Consider the following 11266-nt stretch of genomic DNA (forward strand, 5'->3'; position numbering starts at 1 on the left):
TTTGGTCAAACCTTGAAGATAACTTAATGTGCAAACTTGCATCTTGAGTATGTGTTGAGGATGGCTCTCAGCTACCACCACACCAGATTTTAGCTCAATATCTGTACAACTAAGCTGGTTAAGCTTCTTCCAAACAGGTCACCTGTAAGAAACAAACCTAGGTTGTGGATTCACTAATAAAAAGTATCAAGCTCTGCCATAGAAAAAGCCTCAAATATTAGATTAACAACTGTAAAAGGTTTGATAATAATGCCATAGAAAATTTAATTTAAAAACAATAAGTTTCGAAGTAATTGGTAAGAGCTGGTGTTTCTGTTTTCAGTGCTGAGTTTTAAAGAGGATAGCTTCTTTAAGAAGGTGGCATGTTCCACCTTCTTGTACCGCCCAGGGGGGATCTTATATGTTACCGATTTTCTGTGTTGATTTACTGACGACTAAAACTATATGTTTTGTACTCTAGTCAAATTACGTGGTTTCTTTGCTACACGCGGATTTGTTAGGTCTGCTGTTTTGCGATTTGTTCGTTTTGCAACACAAATGTTTATTTATCTGTCCACCCCTATGGAGTGATGGTATCGTCCACTCCCACGGAAGCGCCGGCTACAGCTGAAACGGCGCAGGAGGAGCAGGTGGAATTTGTCAGTCAGTCAGAGGAAAGCTGGACAGAGTAAGTGCGTAGAAGAATTTCAAGACTTTGTCTTGTCAGCTATCAAACCAATCAGTTATATGATATTAAACTATTTATGTAAATGCTGATTTGATGAGCGTTTGATGCGTATAAGTATAAGTTGCCAAACGTAAAGCGTTTCTGTGGAACCCGCGGTGTGCCGCTAGCGTTAGCATGCTAACAAAAGAAGCCCACTGTTAACCAAGACAGGGTCGTTTTCAGGGCTGCGTGGCGCTAACAAATGTTTTTATGTGATTTGATTTAACGTCTCCATCTTCATTTTAATCGCTAACATCGCCACGGATTGTGGAAAAGAGGAAATAAGAGTTAATTATCTCGGCTTAGTTTTGTCAGGGATGCTAACGTTCGTTAGCATCAACCGCTGTCATTCGACTGAACGTTGAACGCTCAACCGTCGCTTCAGATTTATGATTTATTTTTGTACTAAAACATGACGCCGTTGAGTGGAAAATAAAACGATAGGATTGACACATTGTTCCCATCCATCCGAACGTTAAAAAGCCGTGTATTTTTTAAAAGAACCCCCTCCGGGTCGGACGTGATGTCTGCGCTTTTCGTCGTTTTGTTGTGAAGCCAACTTCAAGTCTGGACACGGTTCGGATGAAAAAAAATGCGCCTTGTGACGCAGTTCTTTTCCCCCCCTCTTTGCTGTTAGGTGACAGATAAATAACAGCTGAATCAACCTCGGTGCTTGATTAGAAATGTCAGAGAGTGAGGAAAGCCGCGAACAGAAATCATGCCCCGTCTTGTTGACAAATATTTCTTGTTTTTAACCAACCTCAGTAAAAGATGTGGTCATGTATTTAAACATGACAGTGTCTGAGTTGTTGAATATGTTTGGCTAGCTCTGTTAAATGTATAGATAACTTGTGGTGAAACTTATACTTCTGGTAAAATCTTTAAGTTGGAAAACAATTTTTAGGTAACTGCCTGCCTAAAAATGATTCATCCTTTTTTTTAAAAGGTGGAAACATCTATAAACCTGTCTGTTCTTGTTGATTATGTACATCAGATTCCAAAGATATCTCATCAGAGACCAGATGTTTTCTGCTGATAACAGTAAATGGGTGATAAGATGACAATCTGAGGAGTCCTGCCCATGAAGACCAGTTTGACGCCCCTTGATTAACTCTTATTGTAAACCCAGATTTCTGAATTTTACTTTTAGAAATTAGTTATCTAATTAAGCACTCAAACATTTGAGTCAAGGTGAAATAGTCGTATTTTAAGTGTTTTTTTATTTCTGATAGATCTTTAGGTTGTGCTCAGATGAAGTAGTCTTCATCATATTTTATATTGTGAAAACTTGTGCAGTTCAGCGTGCATTATTTTTAATTTTATTTTTAGATGTTTTGATGATTTATCAGCACGTCTGCTGGATAAAATACGAAATTGTCACTCCTGTGCGCACAAAACATTTTTATCAACAGTCAAACTCTCCATCTAAACCAAACTCTGTAATAAAATGTCTCTTTCAGAAGCAATATTTTTCAAACTAAAGCTCTAATTTAACTTTTATACCAGTTTTAGATTCAGATGATCTTATGTTAATAAGTTGTAGATGTACAATCAATGATTACTTAATTAGTTTCACTAAAATCTGTCCAGTGATTCAGGAGATATTTTCCTAACAGAGTTGAATCCATGGGCTGACGCTCAGTGTCTGTTAGGAATGACTCTCAGCTACTACCACATCAAATCTTAGCTCAGTATTTTTCAAATTAACTGCGTTATAGCGCTTTAGTGTTTGCTTAGCTGTGGCAGCCATCTTGAATAGAGTTTACTCTAAAACCTATGATCAGTTATAAACGTCCATCTGATTATTATCTTCTGAGGTTTTTATTAAAATCTGTCCACTGCTTCATGATGACACAGACAAAAACATGATCACCCTTTTGTATTTTTGTACATCGCCTTCAAGAAGAAGGTCAACAAGTGTACTAATCACATGGTAGTTTAGTAGTTTCTGGTACATTTTCAACTCCAGAATGTTTAGTTCTTGCTGTGCACGTTTTCACTCTAAAAGAGTTTCTTTAAATGAAATAGTTGTACTTCTTTCGAACATCATAAACGCAGGTGAACATCATGTTGTGTTTGTGTGGCAGGTCATCAGATCAACTTGTGCGATCTGGAAGATATCAGTGGAATTTAAGACACTCTGGACAAACTTGTAAGTTTTTCTTTTTTCTTGTCAAAGACCATGTTTGTCCAACATTGTGTGAGACATTGCTTCAGTTTTTCCAATGATTGGATCTAGTTTAAGCAGATGTTGTGAAGAGTTTTTCATCTGAAGTTTTAATTTTTTTTATCATCTTTTTTTTTTTTTTTTTGCTCTAGAATTTGTTTGATTTGAATGGACAAGGCAGCCAGAAGTATTCAGGTAAGAACTTTAATAGCAGACATTTAATAATTATTGATCAGAATCTTTGACTTCAGATTTGGATGTTTTTCTCCTCCACACAGACACTGACACCCAAAACATTTTTAACTTCATTACTGATTAATGCTTTCTTAATCAACAAACAAATACCAAACAGAAAAGAAAGTTTAGGGTCAGTGTATTGATTACCTATGCATTAATTAATAATAAAATAATTATAATTATTAAGGGTTTTTGATTAGCTGGGTTATAAGTCAGTGTAATGTGGCTTGTAACACAAATTTTTGTGCTCTAAGAAACAATTTATTTAGACTTGAACTTTAAGACTTCTTTCTTTCTGACGGGATGTTGGTAGATGAAAGTCCTCGCTGAATGTTTACAGTTGTGTTGTTGTTGTGACAGATCTACATCATGTCTTTCAAAGACAGGGATGTTTGCATGCTCACGGTTATTCTCACCACCACCTGGGGTTTTCTAAAATCTATAACTAAGAGAAGGAAAAAAACGAGCATATTTTCAATGGATCTTTGCATAAATACAGACTGCAGAGATCCAGGTTGTGTAGGTGAAAAATGAAATGAATGCACTCTTACTGCAGTTTCAAACTCTTGTTTCTGTTTTTTCTCGTGTGAAACCCAGCTAGTGAAGTCCAGTAAAGGTTCCATAATGCCAGTGAAGAAGAGGAAAATACCTGATGATCATGAGCACAAGTGTAAAATTACAAGGTGAGTGTTCACATGTTTTCTTAGACTCTATAATAAAATATCTGCCTCTGTTTGCAGGAGAACTTCCTCTTGTTGAGCTCTGCAGAGCCCTGAAAAAGATACTCGATGTTACTCCTTTACTGACTTCCGGTCTGTGTTGTAGTTTTACCCGTCCTCAGATCTGCGGTGTGAAGACGTTCAGCTCTGACAAGCAGTTTTCCAGTAAACGCTGCCTGGCCTGGTTCCACAAGTACGCTGGTCCTGACAAGGTGGTCGGACCGGAGGCCATGGAGAAGTTCTGTGAAGACATCGCTGTAGAGCCAGAGAATGTGAGTCAGCCTGACGACTTGTGCGTTTGTTGGACAGAATGTGGACCCTTCCAGTGTCGAATGAAATGTTTGTGTTCTCCTTTGTCTCAGATTATTATGTTAGTTTTAGCCTGGCATTTAGAAGCAGCAAATATGGGGTACTTCACTAAAGACGAGTGGCTCAGGGGAATGACACTATTACAGTAAGTTGTCTTAACTTTTTTTTTTACCTGAATTTAAGTCTTCAAATAAAGCTTACATGTAGATTTCCATTTGTCTACAGATGTGACTGCACAGAGAGGTTACAGAGTAAACTGGATTACTTACACAGCGAACTCAACGACACTGTAGTCTTCAAAAATATCTACAGATATGCCTTCGACTTTGCCAGAGTGAGTTTATTGATGCAGAGTTCATGTAAAAGTTGTTTTACATCTTTATTTTGTTTAACTTGCTAGCGATGTACAGGTGAACTCCAGGATCACGTCTGAGGACAGAAACCTATTTTTGTTGGTTTTTAAGGTGTTAATTTCTAAAGTTTGCTTTTCAATAAACTTTAAAACTTTTTGATTTTCTAGAAAACCTACATCTGTTTTAAAGAAGCTAAAATCAGAAAATTTAAACAGTTTGAGGAGCACCTCCAGCTTTGCATATCAGAGACTGTTCTTGTAATTACTTATACTAATAAAGTCAATTAAAGTAATTAGTTTGGTTTAAAACTGACAAACGATCATGTTAGTTTGAAGTTCTGTGGAGAAGGAACAAGTTCAGACGATGAAAAGAAATGTAAAGTTTTCTCCGTGTTTTAGCATCGGACTCACAGTTTTTGTTTCGGTCTCAGGATAAGAACCAGAGGAGTTTGGACATGGACACAGCTAAATCCATGCTGGCTTTGCTGCTCGGGAGGACATGGCCTCTCTTTCCCGTCTTCCACCAATTCCTGGAGGTAAAATCACTTTATTCTTCTTTGAACATAAAAAGGTTGATGTTAAAACCAAACAGGGAATCGTGTCAAATGGCTGCATGAACAGATCACAAAAGGAGTTTAAATAATAAAGAATATAAAAGATGTCAACCTCCACAAAGAAGATGTCCCAACATCCAGATCTAAAAATCTAAAATTTCAGATTAAAGCCTGAAAGATCTCCAGATCTGTGGAACGATTTATCTTTTACTATGTTCAGATCAGAGTAAAGAGACTTTTAAATCCTTATTATTAATTTGGTTGTTGATCTTTACAGAACACAAGACTTAAAAGGATATTATCTCTATTATGTATATTTTAATGTCCTTTTTTTCTTGTTTTTATTTGATTTTATATTTTATTCTGTTGTAATAACTGCTTTGACTCTTTGGTCAACCTCAGCTGTTTTAAATGTGCTTTATAAATAAAATTGACCTAACTGTAACTATTATACCCATTTCTACTGAGATTTAACTTTAGAGGAAATAACAGCTGGTTAGAGCGGTAAGAAACATCTTGGATAAATTGTAGAAGCTCATATTTCAACACGATGCAGCTTTAATCTTTGCTGTTGCTTGTTGTCCTTCTCGTTTTACGTTTTGATCATTTGTAAAAACATATCCTCGACTTCTTTTAAAGTCAATTCCACAACAGTTTATTTCAGTTTTTCTGGTGTTTGGGTCTCTCAACATGCATTCAGGTTATATATCAGTTTTTAAAGTAACTAATCCTGTTTTCTTAATGGCTCTTCTGTTACTTTCCTATTGTTCCCCCTCCTATTAATGTTTTACAGCAGTCAAAGTACAAGGGGTTGAATAAAGACCAGTGGTATAATGTTCTGGAGTTCAGCAGGACCATCAACACAGACCTCAGTAACTACGATGAAGACGGAGCTTGTAAGTCAGCAGCTTCACACCGACAAGTCAATCCAGAAATGCCACAAAGGAACTGATTTGATTTGTCTTTTAAGACTTTTCTTTTTCACTTGCATTGTCTTGAACGTAGCTCTCAACCACCAGGACCGTAAAATACTGTGTTTGTTTTTGTCTGCAGGGCCGGTGCTGCTAGACGAGTTTGTTGAGTGGCAGAAAACGAGGTCAGCATCTTTATAGACTTCACATCGGCAGAAAGAGGGGAGAGGAAACCAAAACTACAAACTGCGGAGGCAAACATTTCACATTCAAGAACAAACAGCAGATTTTTTGTTTCACAAACGTGGATAAACGTGGACTGCAGAACCGTGGCTGTGGACTCTTGATTCACTCAGATCCCATCAGATTGTCTCTGTGCCAACTGTTGTTACGGGGTCTTTCTCTCAGAGTAAACATTTTTTCTTTTTATAGTCTTAGATTGGAAGAAAAAATGTGCAGGTGAAAAGTTCTTTAAGGAAACAAGATGGACTAAAGGATCTGTGGAGATTTGTTTCCCGATATTTTGTTTTTCCCGTTTTGTCTTGTTTAGATGTGTTCAGAGTTATCGGAAGGAGATGGAAGAACTGCGAGCTGCTTCTTAATAAATGGTGCAACCTGGAGAGTTGTCACCAAGCACTTATTAGACACGTGTACACTTTAATTATTAATGTGTTTAATGACCACGAAGAACTCATCTCACATCCGATTTCTTGGTTTCAAAATCAACTTTATTGATACAACACCTTTCAAACACAAGTGTAACTCAGAGCAGAGTAAGAAGAGGATTAAAACGAGCAAATGGTGGAGAAGTTTTACATTTAGACTGAAATGCAGAGAAAGTGTCTGCATGTTGTATCCGGACAGGCAGCTGGTTCAGCAGAAATGAAGCCTGAAAAACATGAAGCTGAAAAAACCCACAAATGGTTCCTGTCTGCAAACGAAGAGCTTTTAAATAACTCTGGGTCGAGGCATACGGGGCTTCGTCCATCCATTTTCTTGACCCGCTTCTCCTTTCTGGGTCACTGGGAGCTGGTGTCTCTCCAACTGTGAGAGGCGGGGGACACCTTGGACAGGTGTGTCCATCACAGGGACACATGGAGACAAACAACCATTCATGCTCTCGCTCACACCTCGGGGACAATTTGAGTTCCCGGTGAAAACGCATTTTTAAAAATTCACTCTGAACATGCAAACACCACACGGAAAGACTCCAGAGGCAACAGCTTTCACCACAGCACCACCGTGCCACCCAAAATTTTTTTTTTTTTTAATAAATTTAAAATCTAAATCTAACCTACACTCAGTGCGGTTCTAACCTTTTCTTGGCAGTTTGATCCTTGAATTCAGAAGTGTCAAACTACAGGTCGCCTCAGACTTGTAGCTTCAATAACTGACAAGTTTCATCAAGTTTTGAGTCTCGCCAGCTTGTTTCCTGATGAAAGCATTTAGCAGAAGCAGATGTGGAGCTAAATGTGTTGTGGTAGTAGCTGAGAGTCACCCGTGAGCTCTAACAGATGGCACAAGATCATTGGCAAAATATCTCATGAACCGCAGGATGGATTTCAGTGAAACTTTCAGGAAATAATCTCTGCGACTTTGTTACCCTTTGGAGCCAATTCAAGATGGCCACCACAGCCGACTGACCTTACAAAACAGAAATGCCTGTAAATCAGTCAGGTTTACAGATATCGAGGTAAAATTTAGTGTGATTTGTAGCCAAGAATCATCCTCAACACATACTGAGTGTGGCATCTTGTCACTTTATTTTCAAGGCTTGAAAACGTAGCTACAACCGCATCATTTCTCTGATCGTTGTCCAAACTCTGTCATGAAAGGCGGTGGGCGATATGCATTCTTTCAAAGAATGCTGGTCTTTAATTTCAGACAGATATATTTCTATTTTTTTTAATCATCCAAAAGCTTTTTCAGTAGACAACATAATGCTGACTCAATGAATGAAGAAGAACCAAAACATAAATTATCTGTTTTATAATTTGTTTTCTAATTATTTAAAGCTCTATCAGAAGAAATTAATTAGCTTTTTAATAATGAACAATATCAGTTTGGGGCTTCCTGTTTGGTCTATTGGTGGTTTATTTATAAATGATAATGATAATGTTATAATGATAATGTTAAAAATGACAATGATTTCTTGTGGAACTCTTGTTTTTGCAGAATCGGTTAAATCTCCATGTGGAAGTGTGGCTTCTCGCTCTCCCTCACGTCCATCGGCCCCGCTGCGGCGGCTGCCATGATGGCGTTGAGGCGAGTCAGAGACAGGGAGCGCTGTTTGAGCCTGGGGGCAGGTTCCGGAGCTTCAGAACCCGGGCCTGAAAGGTGGCCGTACCTCTGGCCGTCCTCGTCGTACTGGTACACACGGATGACGCGGCTGCGACGGCGAGGAGCGGAGGATGGGGCCTCTCCTTCTGGAGGGCCATTTCTCATCGCCGTCTCCTCATTTTCGCTGCTTCTCTCAGCTCCTGTAGATGATTGGTCCAAATCTTTACAACGTTCTGTCTCCTTAAGTTCTGTTTTCTGTTCTCCTTCATTCTCCTCTTTGCTCTTATTCTGCTCACCTCCTGCCTCTTCTTTCTCCTCCCTGCTCTCTCCTCCATGTTTCTCCTCCCTGCTCTCTCCTCCATGTTTCTCCTCCCTGCTGTCTCCTCCATCTTTCTCCTCCCTGCTCTCTCCTCCATGTTTCTCCTCCCTGCTCTCTCTTCCATGTTTCTCCTCCCTGCTGTCTCCTCCATCTTTCTCCTCCCTGCTCTCTCCTCCATGTTTCTCCTCCCTGCTCTCTCTTCCATGTTTCTCCTCCCTGCTGTCTCCTCCATCTTTCTCCTCCCTGCTCTCTCCTCCATGTTTCTCCTCCCTGCTCTCTCTTCCATGTTTCTCCTCCCTGCTGTCTCCTCCATCTTTCTCCTCCCTGCTCTCTCCTCCATGTTTCTCCTCCCTGCTCTCTCTTCCATGTTTCTCCTCCCTGCTGTCTCCTCCATCTTTCTCCTCCCTGCTCTCTCCTCCATGTTTCTCCTCCCTGCTCTCTCTTCCATGTTTCTCCTCCCTGCTGTCTCCTCCATCTTTCTCCTCCCTGCTCTCTCCTCCATGTTTCTCCTCCCTGCTCTCTCTTCCATGTTTCTCCTCCCTGCTGTCTCCTCCATCTTTCTCCTCCCTGCTCTCTCCTCCATGTTTCTCCTCCCTGCTCTCTCTTCCATGTTTCTCCTCTCTTTCATCTATACTTTTATCTTCATCTGTTTCACTTTGAGTCCCTTCGTCTTCTAGATAGAACGAACTTTGAGTGGTTTCTTCCTCTTCCTTTGTCTCCTCATCACTCCCTTCTTTAATTTCCCCCATGCCTCTTCCTGCCACCTCCATCTTCTCCTCCTTTGTGTAGTCACATCCCTCTAAATATGCAGTGGCCTCCGGTTCCTCCTCCTTTTGGTGCCTGAAGCTTCTTTTGGGTTTAGCAGGTGGAGATGGGGTTGTCACCGACACTCTGGTCTCCACCTGTCTGCAAGTTGGAGATTCGTTGCGCATCGTTTCTGTCTCCAAGGCATGGCTCTCGTACATGGGAGGCAAGGTTGTCACGGTGACCTGCGAGCTGTGGTCCGTCATGTCAGCTTGGCGGCGGCGTTGCTTTCGTGACCTCAGCCTCGCGGTCACGGCCCGTAAACACCTAAAGGGAAACGGTTTAGCTGGAGTTAGGAAATATGATTTACTGTTTTAAATAAAACTAGATGACAATCATTTTTGTTACACAATCATGATGGCTGTTGAGCAAATTTTAACGCCGTTCACAATTTTAAGCAAGGTCTTTAAAATGAACCTAGCAGCAATTGAATGATTTTTTTATATTCATTAAGAACTGCAGCAAATGAGAACATGTAAAGGGAATAAAAGGTAATGGGTTCAGTATGAACCCTTGGGGAACCCCACAAGCTGGACTCGTATATAATTCTTTCAGTTTCTTGTGTATTTTATTCTTCTAGTCTAAACTAAACCCGTACGGTTCATGTTTGTCTTCATTTTTAGTTGCCATCTTGCTCTGTTTTTCATAATTTTATGGTTTTGTGTTGGATTTTGTTTACAAAAATCCCCCTGGTATCATTTTCCCGGTCTGTTGCCGTTAGTATTGCTTTCTGCTCAAACCTGGACTTGGTTTTTGTGTTTGATAAGTTTGATTAGCCATGGCGGCCATCTTTTTTTTTTTCCATCAATCTTTTTATTATTATTTTTGTGTTTTTACAAATATGTCTGCCATAAAACATACAACCAATACAGTCAACAAGACCAACAAAACGCCCTCATAGGTACACACTTGCATTTCTTTTAAGCATACCGGAGATAATAGTCCACTGTTGAGGCTCCTTTGTTTAACATTGTGGCTCAACATAAGTCTTTACTTTAGCTGAGTTCTTCTTGAGACAAGTCCACGCCTTCAACAAACTCCAGGAATGGTCTCCAAATGGTTTCAAATAGTTCTCTTTTCCCTTTTTGGAGATACGTTATCCGTTCCAGAGGTAAAGTCTTCAGCATGTGTTCGATCCATTGTTTGATACCTGGACCTGTTGCTCTTTTCCAGAATAGTGCTATCAGTCTCTTAGCTTCTAGTAGACACAAATCTATCAACAGTTGTTCGCTTTTAGTAAACAATGAATTTTTTGGATATAGACCTAAAATGAGAAAAACCGGATCTAATTCTACATCTTTTGAGATTAGGTGTTCTACAGTTTCTTTTACTGCTTTCCAAAATCTTTTAATATTCCTACATTCCCAGATACAATGAAACAAGGTCCCTTTCTCCTCTAAACATTTTGTGCAAATGTCTGGTATATTAGAATTGTACCGATTTAATTTGACTGGTGTAATATATATTCGCATTAACCATTTGTACTGCAGTAACCTTAAGCGAGAGTTAACGGTTTGTTTCTGAGCCCTTATACAGATAGATTGCCAGTCTTCCCGTGACAAGTTTACTCCCAGGTCTGATTTCCAGGCTTCCAGTTTCAATACTGAGTTTTCTGAAGAATTAAGGACCAAAAAGTTGTAAAGTTCTGAAATTGCACCTTTACTTGTGCCGTTTTTGTCAGCAATTTTTTCTAGAGGGGACTTTGGTGGTTTGGTTAGTCCTTTGTTTTTTGACCCAATATAGCTCCTAAGTTGAAGGTATTTAAAGAAATACTTTCTATTTATATTAAATTTCTGTCTGAATTCTTCAAATGACATCATGTAAGTTGAATTTTTTTTATATAAAGCTTGAATTGTATCTGCTCCTTTGGTGGCCCATTGTTTAAATACTGGATCTGCTCTTCCTGGA

At 39.4% G+C, this 11266-nt stretch overlaps 2 protein-coding genes across 3 annotated transcripts in view; one reads left to right on the forward strand and one right to left on the reverse strand.

Annotated features, from left to right (window-relative positions):
• Positions 1–584: 584 nt before the first annotated feature.
• dcun1d5 (DCN1, defective in cullin neddylation 1, domain containing 5 (S. cerevisiae)) lies at positions 585–6598 on the forward strand. Of its 2 annotated transcripts, none has more exons than XM_017437999.2 (10): positions 585–667; positions 2794–2858; positions 3026–3068; positions 3708–3793; positions 3936–4101; positions 4192–4283; positions 4364–4472; positions 4922–5026; positions 5838–5940; positions 6098–6598. In XM_017437999.2, the coding sequence occupies exons 3-10, from the start codon at positions 3042–3044 to the stop codon at positions 6154–6156; spliced, it is 747 nt and encodes a 248-aa protein (XP_017293488.1). In that variant the 5' UTR covers positions 585–667; positions 2794–2858; positions 3026–3041; the 3' UTR covers positions 6157–6598. The 2 variants fall into 2 exon arrangements, with proteins under 2 accessions (XP_017293488.1, XP_017293490.1); XM_017438001.2 differs by having other exon boundaries at positions 649–667; positions 3703–3793.
• Positions 6599–8136: 1538 nt separating this feature from the next.
• The window catches only part of LOC108248939 (cyclin-dependent kinase 11B), a 17948-nt gene continuing 14818 nt past the window's right edge, over positions 8137–11266 (reverse strand). The window contains exons 4-5 of the mRNA XM_017438004.2: positions 8640–9625; positions 8137–8435 (exon numbers count right to left, since the gene is read on the reverse strand). Coding sequence (XP_017293493.1) covers positions 8137–8435; positions 8640–9625 — 1285 coding nt within the window. The remainder of the gene's footprint in view (positions 8436–8639; positions 9626–11266) is intronic.

Source organism: Kryptolebias marmoratus, linkage group LG2, assembly GCF_001649575.2.
Source record: "Kryptolebias marmoratus isolate JLee-2015 linkage group LG2, ASM164957v2, whole genome shotgun sequence".
Lineage (NCBI taxonomy): Eukaryota > Metazoa > Chordata > Actinopteri > Cyprinodontiformes > Rivulidae > Kryptolebias > Kryptolebias marmoratus.

Coding starts and splice junctions, on each gene's coding strand:
- dcun1d5 (XM_017437999.2), top strand. CDS start 3,042: ATGGACAAGGCAGCCAGAAGTATTCAG. Junction 4,102..4,191: donor TCGCTGTAGAGCCAGAGAAT/GTGAGTCAGCCT, acceptor CCTTTGTCTCAG/ATTATTATGTTAGTTTTAGC. Junction 5,941..6,097: donor CTACGATGAAGACGGAGCTT/GTAAGTCAGCAG, acceptor TTTTGTCTGCAG/GGCCGGTGCTGCTAGACGAG.